This window comes from Saimiri boliviensis, chromosome 4 (genome assembly GCF_048565385.1).
Source record: "Saimiri boliviensis isolate mSaiBol1 chromosome 4, mSaiBol1.pri, whole genome shotgun sequence".
In the NCBI taxonomy this organism is placed as follows: Eukaryota; Metazoa; Chordata; class Mammalia; order Primates; family Cebidae; genus Saimiri; species Saimiri boliviensis.
Window position 1 is genome coordinate 16,074,646 of NC_133452.1, and position 12,635 is coordinate 16,087,280.

Genomic DNA, 12,635 nt, shown 5'->3' on the forward strand with positions numbered 1-12,635 from the left:
GTAGGTATGGGATGGCGTGTTCCTAGGAACTAACATCTTGAGCTTTAACATCCCACTGCATACCTGTGGAAAACAACTTCTTCTGTAATTTTGTAAAGTTTAAGTGCAATTTCAAGTGTAGATTTTAATGAAGTTCTCAGTACAAGGTAAGAAGAAATGCAAAGTGAATTGAAAAAGTATATTCTTAAATTTGTTTACAATGCATGATGGGAAAAACCCCTAGAAAATTGATCTTTCTCTGAGTATTTGCCTAGGGTCTAGAATAATCTTTTTATACATTTGGGTCAGAACTTGCTTTAAAAATTGATACATTTAACTTTAATGATTTCTGAGCTCTTAAAATTCCTTTAAAAATGTATATACTGCATTTATTCAATATTGTGTGGAAAGTACCTTTTTACAAAAGTACTTTTAGTTCACTCTCAATCTATTTTTCCTCCCCTAAAATCCCAGTGTCAATGGTCCTTATATTTTTGATTCAAGTGTCAGAGGTGTTTGAACCAGAGCAACTCCATCTTGAATAGGGGCTGGTTAAAATAAGGCTGAGACCTACTGGGTTAGGTATCAGGAGGTTAGGCATTCTAAGTCATGGGAAGAGATAGGAGGTTGACACAAAGTACAGGTCACAAAGACTTTACTGATAAAAGGATGTGGTAAAGAAGATGGCCAAACCCCACCAAAACCAAGATGGCAACAAAAGTGACCTCTGGTTGTCCTCACTGCTCATTATACACAAATTATAATGCATTAGCATGCTAAAAGGCACCCACCAGTACCATGACAGTTTACAAATACCATGGCAATGTCAGGAAGTTACCTTATATGGTTTTAAAAGGGGAAGAATCCTCAGTTCTTGGAATTGCTCACTCTTTTCCCGGAAAACTCATTAATAATCCACCCCTTGTTTAGCATATAATCAAGAAATAACCACAAAATAGCCAACCAGCAGCCCTTGGGGCTACACTGCCTATGGAGTAGCCATGCCTTGCTCCTTTACTTTCCTAATACACTTGCTTTAGAGGGAGAAGAAAAGGAAACATCACTTAGGTAGATAGTAAAGTCTAGTCCTTGGAGAATCAGCCTGCCTGAAAAATCACAGCTACAGGCAAAAATGGATCAGCCTGGGGAAAACTCAGACTGTAACTGCTGCGCTATTAGAAAGTAAGGCCCAGCATAGAAGCCTTTTGTTCATTGTGCAATTAGCCGGCTCCCAGGAAAAAGTTTCCTCTTTTTTTCTGCTCCATGGGAACTTGCACAGGGAGGAAATAAGCTTACTTGAAACAAACCCACAATTATACAAACAAGAGAAGCTATGTTTTGTGCTCTCCTGGAGACATCCCACAGCTGCATAGATAGAGGCAGTTATAGAGACAGCTTTCAGATAAGAGAAGTTACTCAAATAGCTACAGAGATGAGAGGAGTTTCTGATAAAAGCTTTTGGATTCAGCTATAAAAACAGCAACTCTCTTGAGCTCCCCTCCCTGCTGCAGAGAATTTTCTTCTTTTGCTTATTAAACTTTCACTCCAACTTCACCCTTTGTGTCCATATACCTTAATTTTCTTGGTTGTCAGACAACCTTGGGTAACACCTTAGACAACAAGACCATTGACTTTGACCTGTTTCACTTTCACTTTACTCTATGGACTCCCCTGAATTCTTTCTTGCATGAGGTTCAAGAACCCTCTTTTGGGATTGGGATCAGATCCCTTTCCAGGTAACAGAAGTGCTTAGGACACAGTAATATTGTTTGCATTAAACTGAACTTGACTCATCTGCCTACTGCTTTAAGAAATATCATGGTGGTATTACATAACAAAAAGTTGAACATTTGCCACACACTGCAGCTCACAATGCTATCCACATTTGGTTTTGCTTCTGGAGCAGTTTGTAATGTACACAATTCCTTGTACTTTTTACATTTTTGATAACAGTGGGGAACATTGACTATGGGTGAAATAGTTTGTAATTAGATGGATTAAATGGCTCTTAAATGAATGTCCCAGGGTTGAATTCTTTAATTGACTTTTGCCTTAGACCTTACTGGCAGTGGTCTTAAATGGAATCTGCATGCCCTCTTCTATGACTATAGATCGTGAACCATCTCAAACTGGGGGAAATACAGTAGTCCCAGACATTTACAAAGTTTCATGTTCTCATTCTTCTCCTGAGCCCAAGCAATAGACCTGCGAGTAAAGAATTATGCTGAGAATCTAGGCAATAATCTTGATGTTTCTAAAACAGCAGTAAGGATTCCTTGAGAAACTAATTTTCTGTTGGTGGATATTTCTCTGAAGAGGATAATATTTCTTCCAGCAACAGCTTTTTGGTTCTGATTGACCTCAAGAATTGTTCGACCACAACTTGGATGTGTGTGGCCAGTTGAGAAGCTGAGAAACTTAAGCTACCATGTCCTATTCTTAGTTTGCTTTGGCTAGAATCCTCTAGAATTTGTAATACCCTAACAGATAGTATCAGCTTCCACAATGTTCATGGCATAAGCTGGAGAAATTTCTAGTGCCGTCTTATCTTGGTAATTATCAGTTGATGGAGACTATGTCTGTATGAGACTGATCATTATAAGAGAGATGTAGTATCCATCTTATTTCCACATATTTAGATGAAACATTTAATTGAAGCATTACCAAAAATATCTTGTTTTTAGCTTTTAAACATATAAATAGACTTGGCTTAAGTAAAGACTTTGAATGCTTTGGGGGCTTTGTGATAAATATGGTGAGAATCTTTTCAGAGGTATTTTCTTTGTGTCTTAGTTGCATTTCATATCTATGTTTCTGAATTTCAACTTTTGCCTGGATCCTGAGATGTAAAGGGCATGCTGTGATAATGCTGGAAACAGAATTTGTTAGCATTTTTTGGTAATAGTAAATGAGCTAAGTGAGACTTTTTCAATATTAAAATTTGCAAGTGAATGGATATCAGTTTTATCAACACAGTCATATTATTGAAGAAAATAAATGTTCTCTTACCTCCTCGTGACTGTCTTAGAAGAGTTTATTTTAAAACTGCAACTATCTATTTCAATGTTGAGAAGTGTTTCAAATGGCCAGATTAGGAGTCCTCCTTCTGACAGCCCTGCTGGGGTTGTCTATTACAGAAGGCTCCCCTTGAGGGGCTTCCTGCCTTCTCAAGGAGGTTTCTCTCAGGGTTTCGTGCCAAAGGTGAGCAGAGGTTGTTCCCAGTGAATTCCCCAAGTTTCCCTTGTTGTTTTTCTGGTATTGATAGTTTTCATCTGTAATTTTCATTGCAAACGGAAAGCATTTGCTGCCTGGTAGGACAAGTTTTTGTATATATTATGTCACTTAATCTTTAGCACAATTCAGTAAGGTTGCTATTATCCATGGTTTCAAAGGAAGACTGAAGGTAGGAGAGCTTAAATATGTTGCTCAAAACCACAAAGCCAAAAAATGTCAAAGTGTGTTCAGATGTGGGTTTGCATGACCCTGAAGCTCAAATTTTAGCGTCTTCACTATACTCTATTATTCAACATCATTAAATTGTTAACGTAGGTCTAGAATGTTACAGCTAGGGGCCTAAAACAAAAGCATGATCAAATCCCCTTCTGAGGACATAGCCTTTTCCCATGGGGCCATTAATAGCAGAGTCCTAGGGATTCACCATTCCCCCAGCCGAGTCTCTTTCCTCTTCTTTCCTTTCTAATGATTAGCAAGGAAAGAGTGATGCAGGAGCAAAGTAGCAGTGGAGACTGAAGGAGAAAAGATCACTAACTGCTTGGGACACGATAAGCTAGAATTTCCATAGCAAGTAATCAGGTGAAGAAGCAAAACTTCTGCCCCATATCTACAGTCTGCATTTCTGGGATACCAACCCAGGAAGAACTTGCATCCTTAGGCAAGGGAGAAATTAGAAAGAAGAAAAAAGCAGAATATTTCATTTTCTTTGTCTTCAGATTTTATCAGAAACCTTAGCCTATCTAGTTGTTTTAGGGTTGTTATGTTGCTACTTACCTTGGAATTGCCAGAAGGTTCTAACAAATTTACCGTAAAAAATGGTTTTGAATGAAAAATGTTGACAATGCACTTATTTATTGTTTACTTCAGAATGTCCTTTTAAATAATAACCCCGTTTATTGTGTATTCTGTGTAGAGTCTCGAAAATGACATGGAAGAAACTTGTTCAAGCACATGACATTTGTGGGAAAAGATAGATCAGGGCCTACTTGAAGGTGAAGTTGCTCTCAACAATGTGCCAGGTAATTCATATTAGGAGCTGGTGTTAGACAGAAAAAATGATTGTTGAAAAACAGCCTGATGAGCAAAAGCAATACTACGTCATCCCTTGAGAGAAACCATCATAGCCCATGAAAAACATGAATTTTCCTCCTCAGTTATTTACATGCAAACATCTCATTGTGTTCTCTTTGGATTATCCATTTTACTTATGGAAGCTCTAGTAGTGTATACATGTATACATGTAAATATATACACACTAATATACTTATTTAACATTCTAAATCTTTCTAAGGTCCTAGTTTTAGTTACTTTGGTCAGAAAATATAAAAAATCAAACATAATACATGTCTGTAATGGAACATAATATTTGAGAAATGGAAATTATTACAAACAAACATGAGACTTCATCAGAAGGAAACACTAAAACACTTATTTTGTTTTTTTTTCCCCATCTACTGGACACATGGGTTGAGTCCACATAACTAGAGCCAATAGATCTGAGGGTAAATTCAGTTATTCTGATCCATGACAGATGTTTTCCAGAAACATTGCTTTCGGATGTCTGGCACATATTTGCGCCTTGTCAGATCGATGAGGAAATACAAATTTCACAATGGGGTCTTCTGGCAGATTGTAGACTGAGGAACACTCAGAAGTCAGCAGCCTAGTTTTTTTTTTTGCTTGTGTCTTCATAGGTAACTACATGGTATTTGATTCATGTAATCAATGCTGACAAAAGTTTAAAGGGGAGAGCTTCTCGGCATAAGCCATCTGACTTGGCTGTCTACCTAGATCAAGTAAAATGGGTGATTGCCAGATCTCTACTGTATTTTACAATAAAGAAAACCAGTCAAAGAGAATTGTCTTAGAGAAGCTATTTAGAAGATTGACACTTTACAAAGGGAAACTTGACATTAAGCAGAGATCAAAAAGACCAAAATATTGGTGATGACATTATATAAACACAATCTTCACGAAAATATTTTTGGGCCATTTTTAATATTTCACATCCGAGTAACTACACAGGATTGAAAAGTAGATGACACACTTTTCTATATGGTCATTTGAGTCTTTCTGTCTCGAGATTACATTTATTGGATCTACTTTAAAAAAATAGTTTAAACTGTTCTGGCAATCAACAAAAACATCTGTCATTTTATCACGCTGATTCAAAAGGCATAAGAATTCTAAACTGAGTTAAAAAAAGAAAATAATACATGGGGAGCATGCAGTATGGAGAAACCAGTGAGAAATAAAGAGTGTATTTTAATGTTTGACTTCCTGCATGGGTGAAGTGATGAGCTCATTGACTATTACCTTTTGTGAACACTTAAATAGGAGCAAGAAAACTGCACATTTAAAACCAGGAAACAAACCACTGAAGGCCTGAGAATGAAAAATCCCCCATGACGACTCTTTGGAAGTATTTGCAGTGCATGAGAATCAACTTTTCTACAGCCTGACACATTACTGTGTTTTGGATTACCTTTCATGCTAATCTCTTCCCTTCAGTTATGGAGCTAGATGAGAGAGAGATGCTATTTTTTAAAACAATACAAAACCAAGAAATGGAGGTGAAAATGATGTCTTAGCCGGATGCGAAGTTTAAGGTGAACATTGAAGGTCAAAAATAGCATAATGCATTCATTCCCTTGCAAAGCACTAGAAGGACCTGGACCTTCCATACAAGGTGCTTTGATCAGAGGTAGCATTTACTTTGTGTGTTACTATAGTGAACTTAACAAAAGGTGATTTTTCTTTGATGATGTCATAAATATTTGCTTGAAAGCAATATATTACAGACAGAAGGTTCACCTTTTATGATGACTTCAATTCACATACCATGGTGGGTTTTGGTTCCATTGGGTGTCTTGCACAAACTGGACTTGTCAGTGTGGTATATTCCTTTCCTTCCAAATGCTCCACTTACTTTGGCTGTCCCTCTAATGTGCAGAGTGGAGTGGCCAGAGAGGAGTGAGGTTGGATGACCTAAAAGCACACACGTTCCTAGAGAATTAGAGCCTCCTATGCATTCTCGAAGCAATCTGCTTCCACATACATGGTGGCTTCTAAGCTTGGTGAAGGTCGAAATGGCATAAGACCTGTTAGGGCAATGGAGCAGTTTCTGCTTCCAGATTTTCTAGCTGAAAGGAGAGAAGAAACAAAGACAGTGAACATTTCAGATGTGGTTACAGCACACACTTGTTGAGCATCTTCTGCCCATAAGAACTGTATTGAAGACCTTTACGTATACTTTCACCTGCAATCCTGAGTTTTTCTTAAATGTCAAGACATTAATCAATCTCTTCAGGCACTATGAATAGTCTTCTGGCTCATTATGAAAATGCTCTTGAATTTGTGTACACTGCTGAGAAGAACTGTATACTAGTTATCATAGAGATATTATTGATAATTTCCTTAGAAAATACATGTTAATCCAAACTCTTTCTCCCCCTTTTTCACCCTTTCCCTTTCTTTAGCCTAAAATTATTTATGACTTGACCAAGATTTTAAAAGGAAAGCAATGCTTTTTTCAGTACTTCTAAGCTTATTTCCAGATAAAGAAATTTTTATTTTTTCCCAGTTCTCAAAATTAATGACTTTTCTTCCTGTAACTGATTTGAAGTACACCCCACCCGAACCCCACTGTAAAACTGGCATATAATGTAGGTTGAACAATAATAACATTTTCCCAGAGACATGGAAATGTGGTCTGCTATTTTCAGGTAAGGAAAGAGGACTGTGGAATTAGAACAAGTTTTGTAATTAACAAATAATTGTTGCTATCACTCATTATAACATTGCTGAAGAGAAAGAAAGGAGCTGTTTGTATAATAAATGCAAAGGGATAAAAGATCATTAAAAATTTTTATTTTGGTAAATTTGCTTTATCCATGTGCTTTACCATTTGCTCACTCTCTCTCTCTCTCTCTCTCTCTCACACACACACACACACACACACACACACACACACACATCTTTTTAAACCATTAAATATTTCAGTACATGTTTTCTAAGAATAAAGAATAGATCAGATCATTCTCCTTTTAGGGACAGGAAGTCCATCATGGGCCAGGAGTGTCCCTGCACGTCCTTGCTCACCCTGACAAATTGCAAGGCCTAACTGTTCTCTGACTCTGATAATTTCTGCAGCTGGTCACACAGGCAATTAAGGTAGGCACAGACAACTATAGCACTGACCACGATGTGGCTGCTTGCTCCTAGGGGAGGCTTGTTTATTGCTCCCCCAGGTGCTGAGACTTCAGCTCTGGGTTCCTCAACTGTGATACAACCCACTGTGTGTGTACTGCCAGCTGGTCCAATCATATTGCCTTGTGGGATTTGGGAGTAGGGAAACTGGCACTATCACGCTAAAGCTTCTGCTATTTGCTGTGCTGTGAGTAGTCAATTGCCTGAGTCTTTTGTCTACTTTTGGCACCTACAGAGTTGTGGCAAAGCAATCTACTTGCTTGCTTCATCTCCTTTGGAATCCTGTTACTTCTTGCCACCTATCTTCTAAGAGGTTGAGAGTCTTCCCAAAATGGCCCAAAGTGCAGGGTGCCAAGACCGACAAGAACTTTTTGGAAGAATAAAAAGGCAAGAACTCAAAAGCTGGGTTCAGGGACATTTGTGAACTCCCTGGGTCTGGTAGCAAATATTCTGGCCCAAATGGTGCAGAAGGTGGGCAGCGAGTGGTCCACCTCTGTCCTACCTGCTGATGAGCAAGAGTTGAGTCAACAGATGGAGGCTGAGAGGTGAGGGATAAAATCTAACAAACTGCCATGGTTTTCTGTTTGCTCTCCGATGGGCTAGGGGACTGAGAGAACACTCTGGGCTCTTAGGTGGGGAAGCACAACTGTGTCAGGTTTTAAGTTACAATTGTATGCATCTGAAGGGCAACATATTCCCAGAGAGAGTACCAAGACGCAGATCCACGGGAAAAGGGAAAGGAAAGAAGTCCAGGGGTGCTTTGATCAGCCGACGGAGGGGCTGTTCCACACTTGGCCACTGCCTTGGTGCAAAGAAGGAGTAAGAAAGGTTACGCCTTAGAGCATGCGCACCAAGGCTGTGTCACGTGGGAATCTACGCTTTAAACCACTGTGCAAATTACATCATTGAGATAGAATCATGTCCCATAATAAGGTTTACTACTCTGAATTTCTGTTTTAGTGATTACATTATGGCCAGTCCAAGAAGATTTTCTTTTCTGTTTTTTTTTTTTTTTTTTTTTTTTTTTTTTTGAGGCAGAGCCCAATTCTGTCACCCACGCTGGAGTGCAGTGGCGCAATCTTGGCCGAATGAAACTTCCAGCTCCCAGGTTCAAGCAATTCTTAATGCTTCAGCCTCCCGAGTAGCTGGAATTATAGGCATATGCCACCATGCTCATCTAAGTTTTGTATTTTCAGTAGAGACAGGGTTTCCCAAGTTGACCATTCTGGTCTCAAGCTCTTGACCTCAAGTGATCCTCCTGCCTCAGCCTCCCAAAGCTCTGGGATTAGAGACATGAACCACCATGCCGCCTGTGTCTGTTTTTGATATCCATGCTCAAATGACTAAGTATCAGGTTCTCTTGAGGTCCTTCTCTTGTAAGGAGCACACATTTAATTAACCAGATTTGAAACAGAAAAAAAAAAAAAGGGAAAGGAAGCAACTGTAGCCACTGGGCAAGGCTATTTAGAGCTCTGTTACCTACTACTTCGGCTGCTCCCAGGGCTGAATGTGTAATTGGTATTGATAATTTACATTCTTGTTCTGTAAATGCTCATGATGTTCAGGAGAGATTTTCTTGATTGGAAGAGCCATTTGTAGAGAGGGATAGAGGATTGCATGCACAACTGATCACAGATTGGCTTTGATTCTCTTCTAAGTTTAAAAAAAAAAAAATTTAGAATTCCAGAAGGAGAAAAGGAAACCACAGCCTTCATCAAGGACTTAAATACAATGGGACTCATGAAAAATGTAATATCTCAGTGTAACAGCCTTGGGTGGCCAGTGGAAAAAAGCTAATTGGAATCTGGAGGCTTGTGGTAGATCCCTGCCAACTGAATTTACTTGGTGTTATAGTTCTGGCTGTTACAGACATTGTGACTGTAAATGAATTAATTCCCTGCGATAGCACCTGGTGTGCCATTTTGGACTTTAGTCATGTATTTTTCTCAATCCCTTTTGCACCCAAATATTAAGACCCCTTCTCTGGCTGACCCTCCGAAACATGTTTCCTGGGCTGTTGCAGTACTACTTGAATTTCCCTGCTATTTATTGCCAGCAGGTGGATCAAAACACAGGACAAGCCACTCTCTCTCTCTCTCTCTCTCTCTCTCTCTCTCTCTCTCTCTCTCTCTCTCTTTTGCAGAGAAATTAGGCTTACAATATTGATGATACTCTATTGATAGGCTTCAATAATATTAGCAGATGCTAAATTACATGAAGGCCTAGAACGACTCTTAATTCTGATAAGATACAGGACTGGCCACCCAAGCCAAAATTTTCAAAGTGATGTGTATTAAGACTCAAAAGTTGATCCTAGACAGTAAAGAAAACATTCTTTGCTCTATGGCTCTCTTAAGAGAAAGGAAGCCTGGCACTTAATTGGACTATTTAGGGCTTAGAGACAAGACGTGCCTTATCTATGCATGCCTCCTGTTGAGTCCTATGTACACCCTGATCAAAAAGTCTGCCATATATGGCTGGGGACCTAAGCTGCAGGTGGCACTTGGGTCAGTGTAGCAGGATGTTGCAGCAGACCACCCAGGGGGCCCTTTTCAACTCCAGGCTTCTGGAAAGGGAAACGGTCTCCACCTGGAGGTAGACCCTTGGCATTATGGACTCATTGCCTCCCTGGCACCACTAACCACTTCATTGGGGAAAGAACACCGTACACCCTGGAGATGCTGAGAGGAGGGATTAATACATGCTCTTTTTGTCTCTGAGTCCCAGCCCCTCAGTTGGCAAAATAATCAGAGATAAGTAGCAGCTCTGATTGCCAGCTGGTACCACTGCTAGATTTATCGGCTGGGTTTATCATCCTCATCTATGCGCTGTGGCATCAGAAAATCTTCTGATGGTATTCTCTGAATTTGTATGGAGTTTGTATGGAATTTGTATAAATTTGCAGGAGGTCAGTGCCAACTGTTCCTGTTGTGTTTGGATTAATACCAAGGTTCAGTGGAACAATCCATGCAGATAGATTGTATGCATATGCATATGGTGGAGCAATCTATGCATACCATAAGAAAGGAAGCTAGGTGCTCATCTGAAATTCGACCTGTTAGTCTCCTCTGTGACTTATTCATTTGGGCCTGGGATTCTGAAGTGCACAGCTGAGGTTAACACTGCAGACTGACCTCATTCTGTGGATGGGATTCTGTTAATCCCAACCACAGGCCTGCTTAGCCTGGAATTATTCTACTGTGCCTGGTGTATCTAAGGCAGCTCCCCAAAATGAATCACCCTTTTACCTGCATAATCACTCAGATAGCTCATACTGATTCATGTACTTCTCCTGACACTAAGTGTCTTTGAGTCATGCTATGTAGGACTAGCCAGGTGACAACTACATGATGACCCTGCCCATAGAGCTTAACTAGACCAAGGTCATGGTGATCAAATCAAATAATATGTTCATATGTGGGAGAGAGTGGTCCAGAGGATATCCATCCACTGGAGCTTGGTGGGGAGGTTGCTGTTTGGTTAATCTTTGAGTCCTTGCAATGATTGGCAATGGCACCACTCTTTGGATCACATTCCCACTGTTAGCCCCCTAGGTTAAGAGTGCTGTCCTACCTAAGGGATATATGGTTTTCTATTTCCATATAGCAGTGTTCCCCAGCAACAGAGTCCATATTTTAAAGACAGACCAGGAGCTACTCTTAAGTTTAGCTATCAGAGCCAATGAGATGAAAGAAACTATAAACGATCAGCAGGTCAGTCTTAGCTCCCTGATTGTAAATGGATCATTGACCTTAGACTACTTAGTCTGGTAGAATTGGGGAGAATTTGTATGGTGGCCAACTGTTCCTGTTGTGTTTGGATTAATACCTACAGTATGGTGGAGAAATCCATGCATACCATAAGATAGGGAGCTGGGTGCTTATCTGAAATTCGACCTGTTAGTCTTTTCTGTGACTTATTCAACTGGGTTTGGATCTTGGAGCACATGGTTGAGGTCAGTACTGTGGACTGACCTCATCCTATGGATGGGATTCTGTTGACAATAGCCCTAATCCAGTATTGACAGAAATAAGTGGAAACAGATTTGGTCGTAGTCCTTGTCAGTATGTCTAATTCAAGTTGCGGATGGGGTGGCGTAATCATATAAAAATTTAAGTACAGCCAAGGATCTGCTAGCCTGAACATGAATTATCAGGATAGGCAGTCCACTGAACAACCCTGTCCATTCTTGCTGACTGAGCTAAACTGCAAGATCTAATTATCTTCTTACCCTGAGTTTGTTTCTACAGCTAGTCAATTGACAACCTTCACTGCCTGACCACATGAGGACCACAGCATGACCACTTTGAGACCCTGACTCCTGGAGAAGGAGGACTGGTTTGTTTACTGCTTGCTACAAAAGACACTGAACCTTTGTCTCTGGGCTCCTCAGCTGCTGTGCAACTCACTGTGTGTGTAGCAGCAATTTGGGTTCATTGTGTCACATTATTAGATGTAAAGGTAAAGGAGCTGGCATTACCATGCTGATACTCCTGCTGTTTGCTGTGCTATAATAAGTGGCTTTTCTCTGGCTCACTGAGTCACGTTGTCTATTTCTAGCACCCATAGAATTGTGACAAGCCAACCTGCTTGCTTGCTAAGACATCCTTTGCAGTTTTGGAACTTCCTACCACTTTCTAAAGCTGGGTTTCTTTTCTGATGATAACCACAGTACAGTTAGTAGATTTGACATTTGACATGAGATATGATACTTAGACATATGTGTTAGATAAATAGATATAACACAATTCTCTGCTATCAGTTTTCTATTATTGTCAACAGTTTTTTAAACTAAAGTTTTTCCAAGAAGTCAACTAGCAAATCCCCTTTGGCTATTTTTTGTCCTATTTTTAAAAATTAAATATTTGAAAAGATTTTAAGGTTCGAACTGAAGCTGATTTAAGGCACTTTTAATCTTTATCCACACAAAGATTGGTGTGTATTTCCTGAACTTTTGGAGCTAAAGAAAATGGAAGAGATTCTTTTCAATGTTGTTGATCTATGGAAGCAGACATAACCTTGAGAGGTGAAGTGAAGTGTCCAGGTGCATTGGAGGAGGAAAGCTCGTTTAATATTTTCATTTTGTGGCCACTCTCCTCCACTTCCATTTTTTCTTTTTTCTTTGTAATGCCATCCAAAGTTACAATTGAAGGCAGTAGCAGGCTTGGGTACTTTTGAAGCTGATCAGAGTTTCATCCAGTAATAGGCTTCAA

The 12,635-nt window shown here is 39.7% G+C and overlaps 1 protein-coding gene across 1 annotated transcript in view; it reads right to left on the minus strand.

Moving 5' to 3' along the window:
• Positions 1 to 6,317: 6,317 nt before the first annotated feature.
• The window catches only part of OPRM1 (opioid receptor mu 1), a 79,005-nt gene continuing 72,687 nt past the window's right edge, over positions 6,318 to 12,635 (minus strand). The window contains exon 4 of the mRNA NM_001279979.1: positions 6,318 to 6,356. Within this exon, the coding sequence (NP_001266908.1) occupies positions 6,318 to 6,356 (39 nt within the window). The remainder of the gene's footprint in view (positions 6,357 to 12,635) is intronic.